The 17,781-nt window shown below is 40.8% G+C and overlaps 1 protein-coding gene across 1 annotated transcript in view; it reads left to right on the top strand.

Annotated features, from left to right (window-relative positions):
* THSD7B (thrombospondin type 1 domain containing 7B) overlaps positions 1-17,781 on the top strand; it is a 936,033-nt gene that overhangs the window by 905,021 nt on the left and 13,231 nt on the right. The window contains exons 20-23 of the mRNA XM_045298904.1: positions 5,057-5,202; positions 13,905-14,064; positions 15,214-15,387; positions 15,489-15,584. Of these exons, the coding sequence (XP_045154839.1) occupies positions 5,057-5,202; positions 13,905-14,064; positions 15,214-15,387; positions 15,489-15,584 (576 nt within the window). The remainder of the gene's footprint in view (positions 1-5,056; positions 5,203-13,904; positions 14,065-15,213; positions 15,388-15,488; positions 15,585-17,781) is intronic.

Below are 17,781 nucleotides of genomic sequence, written 5' to 3'. Positions count from 1 at the left end.
TGTAGTTTTGTGATTAAAGTGTTCTGTAAGAAGCTCTTATAGACAATATTTTTTAGATCCATATACTATGACATGTAGCCAGACAAGCTTCATTATCTGAATGACAAGCTTCTTCATTTGCATCCCAACCACTGTGCTTTGTAGGAAATCCTCTCAAACACTGCAACCTCATCTAATTAAGTGACCAATTACAATGTCATTCAAAATCCACACAGGTCTCTTGCCAGTGTCCACCATGGGTTTGCCTGGTCAGTCTGTAGCTGTGAAGGAACTGTTTCCCAATGCATGGTGGATTTACAAAATGAAGTGATCGTCATACTTAAAGGGACCCCTTAGGGAAATTGATTAAAAATTACTCAAAGGCCTAAGTGATTCCGTGGCTAAGTTGTTCAAATCAGTGATAAAACATTAGACCTTTTAGAGTGCAATTATAAATTATGCAAGGAACAGCAATGACTGATTAATTGTCCTAAGGATGAATGCATAGTTGCCATTATAATCAATATGGTCACTGCTATTAGATAAAAGAAACACACTTAGATGATTTTTACTCCCAATAAAGAGTTCCATTTAAAAATGTTTATGCTTTCATTAAAAATTATGTAATTCCTTAGCAGATGGTGCCCAGCTATGTCTGGGGTCTTATGGGCTTATGTTCAAACAGCAGCCATTTAGGTAAGGAGTCAACTAAGTTCACATGGAAGAAGTACATCAGCCTGTGTGATCCAAAGAGGACAATAACAAAATCCAAATATGACAAAGGGGAAAATATAGGAGCTTAAATTGTGAACACCCAATTTGGAGAAGGCTATGGAAGACAATGGGAGCCCAACTCCATCTGCAGAATGTCTACTTAGATTTAGACTCTGGCAGATCCCTTCTAGCCACTGGCAAGGGATTCAAACAACTTAACTATCAGACAGAGATTATTATAAACTTGACTGTGGTTTAGTTTGACACTTGAACAGGTGACCTCCCTCTTGACCCAACCTCAAGTATTTCTTGCTTGTTCCACAACAAAAATTTCTCCCCTGGCTTTTTAAATATTGAAGGGTCTTTTCTTTCTTACTCTTTATTTCTATATTTATCTTTATAATATTATTATTTTATACTTGCCGCTTTATTTTGCTTTTGTTTGTTACCAATATTGTTGGGTTTCCCCGTTGGGGGAGCACAGGAATCAGTGCATAGAGACAGCTGATACAATGGTTGATCTGGGATGTGGAGGGGGCTGTAGGCGATAGGGAGGACAAGGGCACACAGGGAGCAACAATGAGTCTGGAAGTGGGGAGGGAGCACTAGAACTGATTGTGATTATGTATCTACAGCTTATTTTAAAAGCAATTTGACCATGGAAGTATAAGTAAGTACAATATGGAGAAAATCACTAAGAAAAAGTGTTTATATAAAGTGTAGCCAATGTCATTGAACAATATGCATAGAAAAATTTTAATGGGAACCTAATTTGCTATGTAAACTGTCATGAAAACACAATAAAATACATATTTTTAAAAGTATTTAATTCCTCACATCTGAAACACATTGGGCTTGATCTAGTGTTTAATATTTTCTGTGGTCTTGGTTTTTTTGTTTGTTTGTTTTCATATTGGGATTTATCTCTTGTATTTTGTTGTTGTGGGTAGCCTTCTTGAATCTTTGCTATGTTTTTTTTGTTTGGTATATGCAACTTAGGAGTAATTAAACTATAGAGACAACAACTAGACTAAGAGTTACTGGGGGTATGGTAGGGGAGGTGGGGGCTAAGGAGGAGCTATTATTAAGGAACTCAAGAAGGAAGAAAATGTTTTGAAACTGATTTTAGTAGCAATTGTACAATAGTGTTTGGTGTGATTGAACTATGGAATGGTTGATGTCTGAATTGGCTCCTAATAAAATGGTTTAGAAAAAAATATATATCTTCAGCAAAAAAAAAAAATCTATTTTAAGTGTCATCACTTTAAGAAATATTGCCCTCAGTAAGAAGTTTCCTCAGTTAATAAAGAACTTTCTGTATTTCAGTTTTATTTTATGTAAGAAACTTCATGCTCAGAGGAGTTCACATACTTTCAACTGTTGTCAGCTGCCCTAGAGTTGGCCTCCAACACACGATGACCCATGCACAAAGGAATGACATGCAGTCTGATCCTCCATCATGCCCCGATCAATCAATCATCGATCAGATCCATAGGGTTTTCATTGGCTGATTTTCAAAAGGAGACCATCAGGCTTTTTGTCCTACTCTGTTTTGGTCTGGAACTTCAGAGAAACCAATTCAGCAACAAGTCTACAAAACAGCCTCTTATGCCAGATGGGTGGTGGCTGGACATGAGGCATATTCCCCAGAAATGGAACCCTGGTCTATAGCGTGGAGAGAAAGAATTGTACCAGTGAACTACCAGTGTCTCCCACATGTAGGCACATCATTTGCTGTTTGAGAACTCTTTCTGTCTAGAAACTTTTTTTTAAACTTTTTTTTGTTTTGTAAATTAAATAAGGGTTTACATTTGAGATCATCAACTTTGTATTCAACAGTCCAAATCACTAATCAAAGTCTGTAGTAGTCCACCCCTTCCTGCTCCCTGCTTCCCTGCCCTCCCCTATGGACTGCCATTCTCTATTTCACCTAAGTCAACATAAACAATATGGTTTTGACCTCAAATATAGTTTGCCCTCATTTGGAGGTGCTAAGGAGATAAATAGCTCACTGGGGGACAGACATATGCTCACTCCCTGGGAGACATTGAAGCTGACGAGACGTGGAGCTATGCCAGAGCTCTGGAGCTGAAGAGGCCATGTGGAGACCTCTGCGAGGGCTGAGATGCTTACAATGCCACTGGATCCGCAAGACTTCCCACCCACTGGCCTGTGATCTTCCTGCATTCGGCATCATTGCATGTGTTTTGTGAGTCTGAAGAGGACTTCATAGATTGGTATTGGACTATGGCATAATATCAGACTTAGGGACCTGAACTGGACTGGGCTGGGATGATTTCTCAATATTCAATTGCTCTTATATGTAAAGCTCTTTCTTTTACACATATGTGTGTTTATGAGTTTGTTTTTTTAGTCTACACAGACTAACCCACCTCTCTTAACCTCTCCCTTTGGCAGCCTCCAAAGTCTGCTCCCTGTGGTATGGGAGTCTTAATCGTGTTTCTTTCTTTCTCTTGTCCCCTTTATGGCAGTAGCTTCATATATTTGTGCTGTTGTCCTTGAGTAATTTCACTCCGAATAATGTTCTCCAGGTCCTACCATGTCATGAGGTGCTTCATGGTTCCGTCCTTTTTTTTAGTGATATATAGAGTATATATTTACCAGAAGTTCTTTATCTATTCTTCTACTGATGGACATCTAAGTTGTTTCCAATTTCTTCCTATTATGAACACTGTTGCAATGAACATGGGTCTGTTCATGTTATGACCCTTACTTCTTTAAGCTAGGTACCCCACAGAGGAGTTGCCGGATCTTATAGAATTTCTATTCCCAGTTGTCTGAGGTCGTGCCATGCTGCTTTCCACATATTGACATATGTACAGTGCCATCAGTAGCTTAGGAGAGTTCCACTCACTCCAAAGTCTCGCCATCATTTGTTATTTTCTGTTGGCTTGTTTTGTTTTTTAACTTTGCTATTGTTGTCAATGTAAGGTGGTATCTCTTCTTGCTTTGGTGGCATAGTGGGTTCACTGTTGGGCTGCTAACTGCAGGAGCAGCAGTTCAAAACCACCAGCCACTCCTCAGCAGAAAGATGAGGTTTTTTCCTGTAGAGTTACAGTCTCAGACAGTCATAAGGACAGTTTTACTTTGTCCTGCAGGGTTGCTGTGAGTTGGAATCCACTCAATGGCAGTGAGTGAGATGGCTCGTGGTCGTCAGCATTTCTTCCTATGTTTGTTGGCCATTTGGATGTCATCCTTAGTGAGCGCTCTGTTCATTTTCTTAGCCTACTTTTAAATTGGGTAATTAATATTTTTCTTATTGAGGGATTGTAGTGTACTATAGAGTTTAGAGACTACTCTCTTGTCTGTTGTGTTGTTGCCAATTTTTTTTTCTAATTCCATAGTTTCTCTTTTCACTCTTTGAATGAAATCTCTTGATGCATAAAAGTGTCTCATTTTTAGTAGGTCCCAGACATCTATTGTTTTAACTACTATGTGTGTTTCCTTTATTATATTTGTTAGTGTGTCTGTGCCCAGAAATAGGACCTTTAAATTTGTCTATTTTCTCATTGATGATCTTTACAGTTCTAGGATTTACATTTAGGTCTTTGGCCTACCTTGAGTTTATTTTTGACAATGAGTTGAGGTATGAGTCCTGTTTTATTCTTCTGCAGATGGAGATCTAATTTTATTGGCACCAGCTGTTGAAAGGACTATCTCTTTTCCATTTAATGTTTTTGTTTGTTTGTTTGTGCTTTCTCAAAGATCAAAGTTGTCTGTAAGTGACTAGAGACTGTTGATGCCAAGCGGGTTTCTCTCTACTACGCATGCACATCAGCTATCTTTAAGTTCCCTTCCTCTCATGCTCTGTATCACTCCTAACTTTAAAAAATCAGTAATTTGGCCACCTCCTTTACCTTAAATAATCAAAATTTTCTATCCTCTAAACAATTCCTTCATGTTCTTCCTTTTAGGGGTGGGTCCCTGATGGCTTACATTGCTTAGTTGAATATTTCTTCTAGGCTAATGTTTAGGATTTAAGCTAATGTTTGTCCATTACTGTGGTGATGGGAGGCCCCCCTGTTTAGTAAGTGTTGTTTGTTGAGTGAATTCTTCTCAGAGTTCACAGGTACAGTCTATTTGGCAAAACTGCAGAATTTATACCTGTGAAGACTAGAGAAGTAGAAGTCAGATTTCAGCCCCTTTAACATTATGGAGACCTCACTAGCCTGTGTCTCCATGGAATCCTAAGTTAAAATGTCAAGTAAAACTGAAAGCTGGATAGGACAGAGTTCAGTGTGTTATAATGAAGACTTACGGATAAAAGAAAACATTTTGTCTTTTAATTCTCTTTTCAAGCCAAACTTTAACCACAAAGCTAACACCTCCCTTATCGTTTTAGGTCAAATGAGCAGGACCCGATTTATCATTATGCCAACCCAAGGAGAAGGCCGGCCATGCCCCACAGAGCTTACTCAGCAGAAAGCCTGCCCGGCAACCCCCTGCTACAGCTGGGTCCTTGGGAACTGGTCTGCATGTAAACTGGAGGTAGGTCATGTTTTTCGTTTGTCTGAAGAACTTCTCTGGTCAAACAATATGCAGAGTGAAATAAATTTCACAGCTCTGCTGGCACGATGTATTTTTAATAGGACAAAGAAACCAGGAAGTACAACCTAGTGACTTAACATCAAGCAGAGTTATATTGTGAGGACAGGAAATAGCCATTCATTCGCTACTGATTATAATAGGCCGGGCCATGGGACTTTCAATCTCTCTGGCATCGTCAAGTTCTGTTTTTTCCTTGGCTTGTTGGAAATATCAAAGAATTATTTAATTAGGTAAAATCTTGGTGCTGGGAAATGCACCACTTGCCATGGACAGTATTTTCAAAAGCGACTCTTTGGGCTTAGAAAAAAATGTTGCATATGGGCAGAAAACCAAAAGTATATGAAAGCTATATTTTAACATTATTACACGAACCAAGGTTACTACATTTTCCTCAACGATTACTTTTTTATTGGCCTGAAATATAAATGCCTAGCAACATCATAATATATCTCGGATCCTGAGCTTTTGCTAGATCAGCAAAGAGCCTCTACTGCATTTTCTCTCTGGCTGCTTGCTTAGGAAAATGCACATTGATTTCCCCTATATTCTTATTTTACTAGTTTATCCTTCAGTTCCTGTTCAAAAGCATATTTTAATTAGGTAACAATAATTTTGATTATGCATTAAAAATCTACAGAGTATTTTCATAGAGATGTCTGGTGTTCCCGTCAGGATGATTTTGTAATGCAGTATTATTATCTTGCAAACGTTAAATGCCTGTGTATTGTAATAGGTCCCAGAGGAGAGACAAAGTGTGGCGTATTTGTTTAGTCTCTTTTTTGACAGAAAATAGGGTGACCATACTAATTAATGAATTCAGTGGCATCCTAATGGCTTTAAGTAGGACTACATTGTCTCCTGGTGTAAAATGTTCTTTCCTCTGCCTCTAGTTAGCATTTTCTAAATGCTGTTTGAAATCACAAGCAAGTCTAAAATATAGAAGGACTATATTTATAGCTCTGATGGCTATCGATAAAAGTAGAGAAAATAAATTTATCTGGTTCAGGAACCCATTGCAAGGGAAGGGAGAAGGAAGGTGGTTAGAAGAGAAAGGAGATGTGGAGAGCAAGCAAACACCAAGTTCCCAGTCTTACTGGAACAAATGAGTCGCTTTGATGCTGTGGCGTCTTATTTGTCCTTTGGAGCATTGCCTTTTCGCTTCTTTGCTGTCAGGAGCCTCTTTTGTCATTCATGCCAGCTAATTTGCCTCATAGGAACATTTGGAGCAAATGTTAAATGTAATGTTTCACGTTACAGTCACGTATTGGAGTCTCATCAGCACCCCAAAAGCCGCGGTGACGGGTTCTGACCTTCAGGGCACTTGCTGGTGTAGGTGGGAAGTACTACCAGGTGCTGAGTCCCAGTGAGTGAATTTCTACTCCCAGGGACCCTACAGCACAGGGCAGAACTGCTGCCCGCCCTGGCTTTCTGAGACTTTTAACTCTTTATGGGAGGCCCTTCTATCCAGAGCAGTCAGTGGCTTTGCTAACAGTGCCCAGCTGCAGCCTTTGCAACTCACAGCCCAACGCAGAACCACTGCTCCACCCAGGATTCTTCCACGGACAGGTTTGTCAACTTTGGCTAGAAAATGATTCAAATGTTAAGAGGATTCTAAATATGCTAACTAGTCTCTGGTCTACTGAGCCTTCTGAGATGAAAATCACCTTACTCAGGAAATTAACATATTCACCAGCCTTTTCTATTTTAGGAATAAATCCACTAAAATCTATCTCCTGTCAGAAAAGTTTTAGAAACTGTTCATTGTTTTAAACAACTCTCACAGGAAACCTTTAAGCACACAAAAACAAACATACTGTTTAGCAGACCTGATCATTCCCACCCTCACTGCCTTGACTCGGTGCTGACCCACAGCCACCCTTAGAGGAAGGGGCAGAAACCACAAGCGGAAGTGACCAGGAGATTCCTCCATGCATTTCAGACCAGCCTCAATTTCCTAGATGGTGTTAGATTCACCCACTGACACTTCGAGTCAGAACTACCCTTAATGCAGGCAAAGCCTTCCAAAATCGACATAATGGCAGTTCATTTTTCTTAGGGAGACACTTGATCCAAGCAGACCAGTGTTCCTCCGCAAGAGTTTGGAGTGGAATTGCAACAGACGATCCTGGAATCGGGAACTCTTAGCCGCCAGGTTTGGCTCACTTGTGAATCAAGTCAGTCAGGAGCAGAGAGCAATGAAGGTGACACACCAAGAAGAGCAGAGGCGAGGAGAGAGCCCGTCCTGGTGCTCGCTGAGTTCCCTTTTCCTAGGCTGGGGCTGCATTCTTACACGGGTGCTGTCTCACCCGTAACTGTGAGACAGCACGAGATCTTCAGTAAATTGCCTTTTTAAAAATTCATATGGAAGCTGTGTTCTTTGAATTGCTGTTCAAAACACACCTGGGCATTTCACACAAAGAAAGAACACTCTCTCTCTCATGGACACATTCTGTTTTTCTTTGATGGTCTCAGATCCTAACCTACAAAATGCAGGTTGGAGCCCATTTGCTGAGGTTAGTGATTATCCGATCTATAGATTTAAGAGGTAGCTTTCTCAAACAAATACCCAGTCTTTATAATGGAAGCTTTCGTAGAGTTGGATGGAAGCCACCATCCTATGTGGAAAGATATTGGTAAGAAAATGTTTTTCTTTAGTAAATATATATATATATATATATATATATATAAACATATATGTGTATGTGTGTGTGTGTATGTTTTTTCCAGTGTTCCCAATTTTGCCAAAGGATAGCATAGTGAGTCTCAATGACAGACTGAATCCTGAGTCAAGGTGACTCCATATATGCACTTTAGAACTGCTCCATCAGATGTGCAAGGCCATGACCTTTCAATAGCAGACCCCCAAGCTTGGCTTTTGAGATGCCTCCGGGTGGATGCTTAACAGTTTGTGTTACCTGGGAACAACTCTTTTCTTGAGTCTTATCTATGTTAATTTTAGCCAAAGTTCTGTCAATTTCTGGCTCTTCATTTTTGACCATGTGTCCAAACTCTTCAAGCCTATTTTTACACACACACACGAAAAATTCCATTATATTTTAATTTCATTTCCACCATAGTTTTGGAGCCCCCCTTATATGCACACACAAATATACACATATGCATATATAGAAATATAGACACATCTATATTTAGACATAGATACAACATAGACACATCGACATAGACACACATAGATACAACATAGATAGGCACATATCTATAGAAATATATCTACAGACACATAGACATGTAGATAGACATACATATAACATAGACAGTCACATAGCTATATTTCCACCATATTTTTGGAGCCCCCCCCCAATACTCACAGATATATACATATATAGAAACGTGGACACAACATAGATAGACGCATGTGTATACTATGTTATGTGTCTTCGTTCTCTAGTGCCACCAGGTAGTAGATTATCAGATAGAGACAGAAATAGCAAAATTGGGTGGCTTTAACAAACAGAAATTTATTTGTTCACAGTTCAGGAAGCTAGAAGTCCAAATGCCGGGTGCAGGCTCAGGACAGCCTTTATCTCTGTGTTGGCTCTACGTGAAGGTCCCTGTCTCTTCTCAGCTTCTGATCCTGGGTGGTCTTCCCATGGCTTAGCATCTCTCTTCCCGTGTCTGTGCTTCCTACCATCTGTCTCTTTACGCTTTGATATCTCAAAAGAGATAGATTCAAGACACTTCCTACAGGACTCTTTCCTCATTAACATAACCAAGACAGCATATGTCCGAATGGGATTATAGTCCCAGGTATAGAAGTTAAGATTTATAACATGTGTTTCGGAGGGACACATTTTAATCCATGTGTGGGTAGCACTAGTACCTATTTTGCTGGGCTGTTTATTAGAGAATAGATAATTCACATAAAGTACTTAACACCGTGTCTGACATTAAATAAGAGCTCAATCAATTGCAATTGCTATGAAAATTTTGATTACAACTACGATTATGATTATTAGCACCATCTGCCAGTCCACAGCTGTTGGAGATGCCAATTCGGTGTACTAAGAACAAAGCACAAAACACCATTAATTATGTAGATGATGGAAAGTTAGAGAGTCCTCACTGCTCACAATATTGCTAAGAAGCCTGGGATTCATTGGGAGCCCTAGTGTATTGTGAACGAATCCCTGCTTGATTGAAAGATGTAAGTCTGCTAGTGCTTTATATTCATATTAGATCTGTGGTCAAAGATGGAACAGATTAATGTTGAGTATGGACTAATTCCAAGATACACACTAGGAGTGGATTGTAGATCTTTGTGTTAGAAGTGATCTGTAATCTGAGTTGGCTTCCTGCAGTATCAGTAGTGTCAGTGTCGGTATGATGCGTTGAGCTTTCTGGTACCTGGAATTTCAGATATCAGTACTTTTGTTAGGTTTCTCAGGTGGGAAATACCTCAGTTCTTGGCTTCACGGGAGAAAGAATTCACACCAAAGCCTGGTTTGTGATCCAAGTGGGTTTTTATAAAGGACAGAAGAAGTTTCAGGTTTTACAGTCACTGAACACAGGCACCCTCATGGGACTGCACACCCACACATTGCGGCCTGAGGCCAGAGAGAGAAACCTCAGCACAGCCGAGCAGAAAGCAGAGAAACAGCCATGGGAAAGAGGCTGGTGGTTTCCAGGTTCCGGCCTTTAGGACCCTCGGCTCGGAGGCATGGTCAAAGGTACTGGTTGACCCCATTGGCTGAATTAAGCCCACCTGGCCTAGTTTGGCCCCATCCAGGTGTACTTCTTCCCTGGCTCAAGGGCCTGAATTTGGAGCATGCCCAGTAGACACCCCTGGTCTCTGCTCTAGCTACCTACCAGTTTCAAACATTACCCATGCTGCGGGATCCTCAGACTCTCCCTTCTGAGTGCACAGTCTGATCTTACACAACAAAGAATTCTCCCAGGCAATTCTGTGATGGCTCCTGCGTTTGGAATAAGATGTCGTCTGGAGTAAGAGAATCCCTCGTTCCAAAGGTAGATTCAGTTTACCTAGTGATGTGCCACTTTAGAAGTAAGCCTTGATTAAAGCATTTACTTTAAATAAATTTACTGTAGATTTTGAAACCCTTTTCATCTCCAAATGAATACATTAAAGTTCAAAGGCAGGGTGAATTTGTTTTTTCTTTGTTTTGTTAACTTTTTATTGTGAATTAATTGAAGGTTTACAGAGTAGATCGTTAATTTTTTTATTTATCTTTTAATTCAAAAATTATTTTATTGGGAGCTCCTACAGCTCTTATAACAATCCATACATCAGTTGTATCATGCATATTGGTACATATGTTGCCATCATTATTTCTAGACATTTGCCATATATACTCAAGTGTTAGCCGAGTTTTTTCAGCATGTTTTTTATGCTGAAAAAGCCCCACAGTTTTTGGTGGCAAAAGTAGGTGCCCTGGCTTATACTAGAGTATATACGGTATTTTCTATTGAGGCCTTGGTATCAGCTCCTCTTTCTCCCCACCCGTCCTCACCCCCACCCTCATGGCCTCTTGATAAATTATAAATTATTATTATTTTCATATCTTACACCGACTGCTGTCTCCCTTTCCCAGTGGCTTTTGTTGTTCGTCCGCCTGGAGGGGGTATGTGTGTGGTTATGTGTCCATCAAGGCAGTCAGTACCCCTTCCTCCCCTCTTCTCCCCACCTGCCCCTACCCTTCTGGTATCACTACTCTCATTCCTGTTGCTGGATTCCATGTGTCTCTTAGCTGTACCTCTGTACATGCTCTGGTCTAGCCTGCAGTGAAAGACAGTACTGGGCTCATGATAGTGGAGGTGAGGAAGCCTCAAGGAACCAGAGGAATAGTGTGTGTTTCATTGGTGTTTTACTGGACCCTGATTGACTCAACCCTTCCCTGTGACCCCTCTATGAGGGGATGTCCCAACCCTCTTCTTTCTCAACAGTATGGTTTTTTGTTTGTTTATTTGTTTGTTTTGGGTCTGTTGATGCCTGTTACCTGATCCCATCGACACCTTGTGATCTTCCATGTGGGCTTGTTGGTTCTCTGCTAGATGGCTGCTTGTTTAACTTCAAGCCTTTAAGACCCCAAAAACTATATCTTTTGAAAGCCAGACCCAGTCTACTTTCTTCACCACATTTACTTACGTACCCATTTTGTCTTCAGCAATTATGCCGGGAGGATGAGCTAGATGGCCAATTTTGCCATGACCAATTCATGTGTGCTTTGTTTCCCCTGTCTGTGCAATCCCTTCGTTTCCCCTCACCATCACCACCCCATCACTTTATCTTACTTCCTCTCTGTGTTTCCCATTTCCATCCCTCCTTCTTTCCTAACTCTCTGAACTCTGTCCTTGCATGAATGCTGCCCTTTTCACCTTCAATGAGTGATCCTTCTAAGCACAAGAGTGAGTTTAATTCCAGATCTGAAGGGCAGCTAAAGGTCATAGTCTTGGGAGTCCCAGCTATTTCTATCTGATCAGCAAGCCTGTTCTCCTTTAGGATTTTGAGTTTTTTCCACATTTTGCTCCCACACCTCCTAATGTGATCCCTTTCAGAGCCGTTGGTAGTGGTAGTGGGGCACTATCTAGTTTCTGAATTGGCCTGCCATAGTTCATAAAGACAATGTTCTACATCCTTCTTTGGTGAGTGGTAATGGGGGTCCTAAAAAGTTCATGAGCAGCCATCTATGGTGCAACTATTAGCCTTTCTCCATTGAGAAGAAAGACAAATGATAAAAAGTGAAAGATATAGGGAAGCAGCTAGTCAAAATGACGAATGTACCACACAAACATTGTTATTGTATTTTTATTTTGATAATTAAGTAGCCCTAGAAGTGAATTGAGTGATTATGAGATATTGATAACTCAAGCATTGGAGTTTGAATAAGCAAACCCTAATTCCCAAGTTCCTGTTAAAAAATGCAAAATGATGGCAAGATGGCTCCGACCTATGTGTCCCGGAAGATTTGTTAGACTTCAAAATCCTACCACTTGGACTTCTGCCAATGGTCCTCTCCTGCTGTGCCAACCTATCTCTGGATCCCAGCTTCCTCTACTCAAGGATCTCTCCTGGAAGCTTTCCTGGGCCACGCTCCTCCTTCAGCAGTTTATTCATGACCCAGGCTTAACACCTAGCAGCCCCTGATGCCACATCTTGTCTGGTTGCTTCTCAGCATGTCCTGCATTCACTGGATCACCTTTCCATGCTTCGGCTCCCTGTCAGAGCTGCATATGTTGACCATTTTATTGTTCATCAGTCTAAGACAAGAGCCACAGCAGGTCCAAAGCCTAGGTGATATACCGTTTGGGATCCTACAGGAGAGCAAGGATAAGAAGGAGATGAACTATAGTTTCCTAGTGATGAGTTTCCAGACTGCCCCTAATAACGGGCGGAACATGCCTCTCTCTCTTTCTCTCAGCAACTATAGCAATAATAGTCATAAAAGCTCTGGATCTTCCACCACGTTCTTGAAGTAGTGGTAGATAAGTAACACAACTTGTACAATATCTCAGGATTAGCACTTCATGAGACGAGCATCCATCAGTGAGAACTGGATGTAAGAAGGAGCTGCCACAGGAATGGCTCTCCTGTCTTCGCCTAACTCCCTCCTCATGGATGCCTCTAAGGCATCAGATTCCGCACGGCTTGTCTGGAAGATGCTGTATATGGCCAAGTAACCAGCTGTGTGGACATGCAAAACTGAGGCCAGCTTAATGCCACACAATATGTATTTGTGTCCTCTCTTTTCTCGCTTCAGTTCCCTTTTTGGCCACTCTTGCCACCCTGGAATTGCACCCTTTTAGCATAAAACCGTGGCCTTTGGTTCTGTTTCCTAGGAAACCCATGTTAAACAGAGGCTACCAACAAAAGTTATCCACATACCCAACAGACTACTTTTTGAGAGATGAGCACCTCACTAAAATTGAAGATAAAATATTCATGATGATCAGCCAACATTTTTCTAGAAGGAAATCTTTCATCACACAGATGGTTGGAACAGATAAATACTAAAAGTTCTTCCAATTCTAAGATTGTCTCTGTGAAAAATTATTGGGGGGGAGGGCCAGGGGATATCTCCTAATTGCCAAAACTAATCTTAGAGTTGAGTTTGGGATTTGTGAGAAATATCTTCAATGAGCATTATTCAGCACAGAAGGCATGCTGGGAAAACAACTTCTTGTTGCAATAGAGGAAAACAATGTTTTACTAGAAATCCCAGCCTAATCCATATGAGAAATCCCTGAATTTGCTACAAAAGAAAAACCAGCAAAGAAAAAGAGAAATCTTTGCCTTGTGGCTGTACATGTTCTCTTGGGGAGAGATTATGGATTAGGCCATTTTATCATGTATATACCGAGGTGAATTATGCATTGTTTTTATTTCTTGTCTATTCTGTCTGAATTCCATAATGAAATCATCATCTGCTGAGTACATAGGTTTCATGGCATAAATATGCATTTCTCTCTCACTTTCTCCATCAGCTGTAGCCCATTGACAGGTATTGCTTCGTGGTTGTCAACAGTTTGTCACTCCATTTCTAGCGCAATGAAACAAACTCCACAAGTGTGCAGTTGACGTTTCTTGAGGAAAGTGGGGACTGGAGCCCACACTCCGAGATGCTAATTATTTGGGGAATTCTGAAAGCATCCTTGTGCTTTTCCAGGGTGGAGACTGTGGGGAAGGAGTCCAGGTCCGGAGCCTCTCCTGTGTGGTCCACAGCGGTTCCATCGCTCACACAGCTGTACCTGTAGATGATTCATTGTGTGGAGAATTGCCCTTTCCGGGCAGCATCCTGAAGCAGCTGTGTTCTGTGCCTTGCCCAGGTATGTATCTTAAACACTTGGGAGTCCATTCCATGCAATCTCTTTTTATTAATGTTTTCTATCATCTTTATTCTAGAGAAGCTCTATATTATCAAAACAGAAATTCTTCATTAACTTTGAGTCATGTTTAATTGTGGTTATCACTTTGGAATATGCCTACTGCTTCAATACAGGCAGAGTATGCAAGGGCTGGGAGTGGAGCACTGGACGGAAGCACTTGAGATGAAGACCTAAATTCAAATCATGGCTCCACCACTGTACTTGTGTTTTATCTTGGGCACCTCGTTTAGCCCCTAGGAACAATGATTTCTTCGTCTAGAAAATACGGTTGTAAGTCCTGCGCTGTCAGTGCCAACACATTGGCCAGCACTCAAAAACAGAGTTCGCCGATTCCACACGTGGGTGAATGCTTGAATGACAACGTGGGGGGGAAGTAAGGTTACGAATTTGTGGAAACACTCCTTTTACATTAATGTTCAATAGTCATGTGATGGCTGTAGAAAATGTGTGAGGTTGTTGTTAATTCTCACACAACCTATAGAGCATAGTTTTTAATGCATCAAATGTATCCTTAAATGTAGTGTGGATGCACATATAAGGGAGCTTCAAATGTTTGTGGAAAAAGTCCGTTATCTTTACGTTCTGCTTTCCACAGCTTTTTGAAGGCCCCTCATATAAACATACATAAATACACATTTACATTCATGTTTAGAGTACTAAGTACTTGTATCCTTTAGGCCAAATATTATTCCATTCTGGTGATCTACTTACTCCTTTGTATATGGTTTCTATGAACTCCTATTTCACAATGTTGTTATGCTTTGAAAACTGAGTTACTATCATCTCTATCTCTCCCTTTAAAAAGTTTTATCATCACTGGCAGACACAGTAATCTCTGGACATGACTACAATCTCGATTTAGCTTTGGGTACTATCTTTTTAAAAGTAGATTGAACCATTAATCACTCTATCATTCTTAATACCTTTTAGTGAAGTGGAAAACTGTCAACATAGGCTGGATAGCATCCAGAACTTGCCTCTGCCCCCGCCTCCCAATCACAAATCTGAGAGTGAATCCTGTTCATCTGAATGTTGCCCATTCCTGGTGTTCATGCTCTTCTCCCTCCCCTTGGTGACCTTGTGACCCAGGAGACTGCCAGCTCACACAGTGGTCAGACTGGAGCACGTGTGAATTCACCTGCATCGAAGGGAGAAGCTTTGAGTCTATGGGCCACCAGTCTAGGTCACGGACATTCATCATTCAATCTTTTGAGAACCAAGACAGCTGCCCCCGACAGGTTTTGGAAACACGCCCCTGTACAGGTACCGAGTGCACTTTTCATTGCTTTCCCCCTCGCAGATACATGCTTGTTCCATTTACATGTGAGCTGTAACAGACGTGCTGTAATGTTATTTACTTGCAGGGGGCAAGTGTTATCACTACACATGGAAAGTCAGCCTTTGGAACAATAATGAGCGGACCGTATGGTGCCAGCGTTCCGATGGCATTAACGTCACAGGTATGCCTTCCTAACACTGAGACAGGGAGTGCGGGATGTGCTGTGTGAGAATAAGCTCTCAAAGTAAAAGCAAGGGGTGAGTAGGCAGGTGGCCGTAGATAATCTTCATGGCAAATTGTCCTTAGACATTTGTATCTTGGGAAACAAACAAGTTGATTAAGGACCCATAGTATATCATCAGACAAGGGACAAACAGAAATGCACTGAAACACAAAAAATAATCTTTAAAAATGATGATCTGAGGTTATTTTTTAAAAAGGAAAGGGATGGGCATTGCTTTAAAGCAACAGTTAATAAAACTGAAATGGCCTTAGACCTAGTCTTCAGTGACAAACAAGTTCATCTCACACAAACAAAACAGTGATGGCAACAATGTCACATTCTGAGAGGTTCTGATGACATCCCTCTATATGCCGACATGACCGTGATAACTTATAAAGCCTGTATTATAATTTACATTAAAATAATTAACATAGGTATGTTTTTTAACATTAAAATATTACCATACTGGTTAATAGTTCAAAACCTTTTTCATCTAAATTGCAGAAGAATGTATGCACAAAATAGAAGCTTATTTGTGTTTTGTTTCTTAATATTTTACTAATCATGATTTTTACTGAATATCTGCATGCAAGCTAGAGACCCAAACATTCCTTGAGTTAGAGGCAATTTACCTAAAGAAATGGTCGTTTCAGTCATTTTAAAGGTATTTTTTAATGCCTTTTTGGCTTGTTGGCATAGATTTGTCCCTGTTTTTACATAGTACTTTATCTTGCTTACATGATGGCCTGTGATCCCCATGGTGGGCAGTTGCAAACCCCCAGCAGCTCTGCAGGAGAAAGACGGGCTTTCCACTCGTCAACAGTTCCTGTCTCAGAAACCCACAGGGGTCACCCTCGTCAGCCTTGTCTTGACAGCATCGAGTGTCTGATAAAGTGCGTTTCCTAGGGGTGGACAAAGCGGCAGAAGATGTGTCAGTTGTGCCCCATGCTTGTTCCTGTATTACTACCATTCCTGTGAAAGTATTTGCAATCATCTATTTAGCTACTTGCCTGTTTTGTTAGTTGTCATTGTCATTAAAACTAGATAGTCTCTATGCCTCACCAAAAATCAGAAAGTGCCTCCACGAAACAATTTGCTGAAAGGAAAGGAACTGTTACCAGCACTGGGCTGCTAACCACAGGTCAGCATTTCAAACGCACCAGCTGCTCAGCAGGAGTAAGACGGTAGTAAGGCCAGTTTCTGGCCTTGGAAACCCAGGGAATAGGTCTCATCTGCCCTACGGAGCCGCTGTGCGTCAGAAGTGACTGCCAGGAAGCGGGTCAAGTTGTGTATTTAGACAGTAATAATCTTGCTTATCTGAGGAACAAGTTCAGGTTCCCAATATCAGTACATTCACTAAATATTATTAAAACTGTATTTTCTTCTTAAAATGTAAATAACTGTTTATAGATACTATAAACCAAAACTGAATCCACTACCATCAAGTTTTAATGAGCCTACATCAGGTTTCTCAGACAAATCTTAACAGCAACAGACAATTTCTTCTTTCTCCCTCAGAACTCCTAGTGGTTTGAACTGCCCATAATGTACTGAACCCTCTAGCACGCACCCATCACTCTGTGCCACCAGAACTCTTTATAAAAACTACCCCCAAAAAGGGAAACTGACTGCCATCAAGTCAATGCTATAGCGACCCCCTGGCTTTCCAGAGACGATAACTGTTTACAGGAGTAGAAAGCCCAGCCTTTTTTCCAGAGAGCTACTGGTGGTTTTGAACTGCCAACCATGCGAATTGCAGTCCAACACATAAACAGTACACCACCGAAGCTCCTACTTACAAACTACAAAAGCGCTACTATTGCTTTAGCAGTTTCCAAGAGGTCTGTTTCCTCCAGGAGCACACACTTTATACTTTGGAGATTGTTATAATAATGTCATAATGATTTGAAATACCTTGCTCAGGTTAAAGAATGAAAAACCCTAATATCTGTGCTATAAGTTTCACGTCTAGGTGCTAATTCTAGATTGTGGGGTTGTATGTGTTACATAGTTCATTTTCTTCTTTTGTTAATCATTATATTGGGGGCTCGTACAACTCTTATCACAATCCATATATACAACCATTGTGTCTTTCATGCATACATTTGGTGCCATCATCATTCTCAAAACATTTTCTTTCTACTTGAGCCCATGG

Source organism: Echinops telfairi, unplaced genomic scaffold, assembly GCF_000313985.2.
Source record: "Echinops telfairi isolate 266 unplaced genomic scaffold, ASM31398v2 ScPeMD7_4;HRSCAF=17, whole genome shotgun sequence".
NCBI lineage: Eukaryota > Metazoa > Chordata > Mammalia > Afrosoricida > Tenrecidae > Echinops > Echinops telfairi.
Note: the sequence above shows the minus strand (reverse complement) of the source record. Positions and strands in the feature narration are given on the sequence as shown.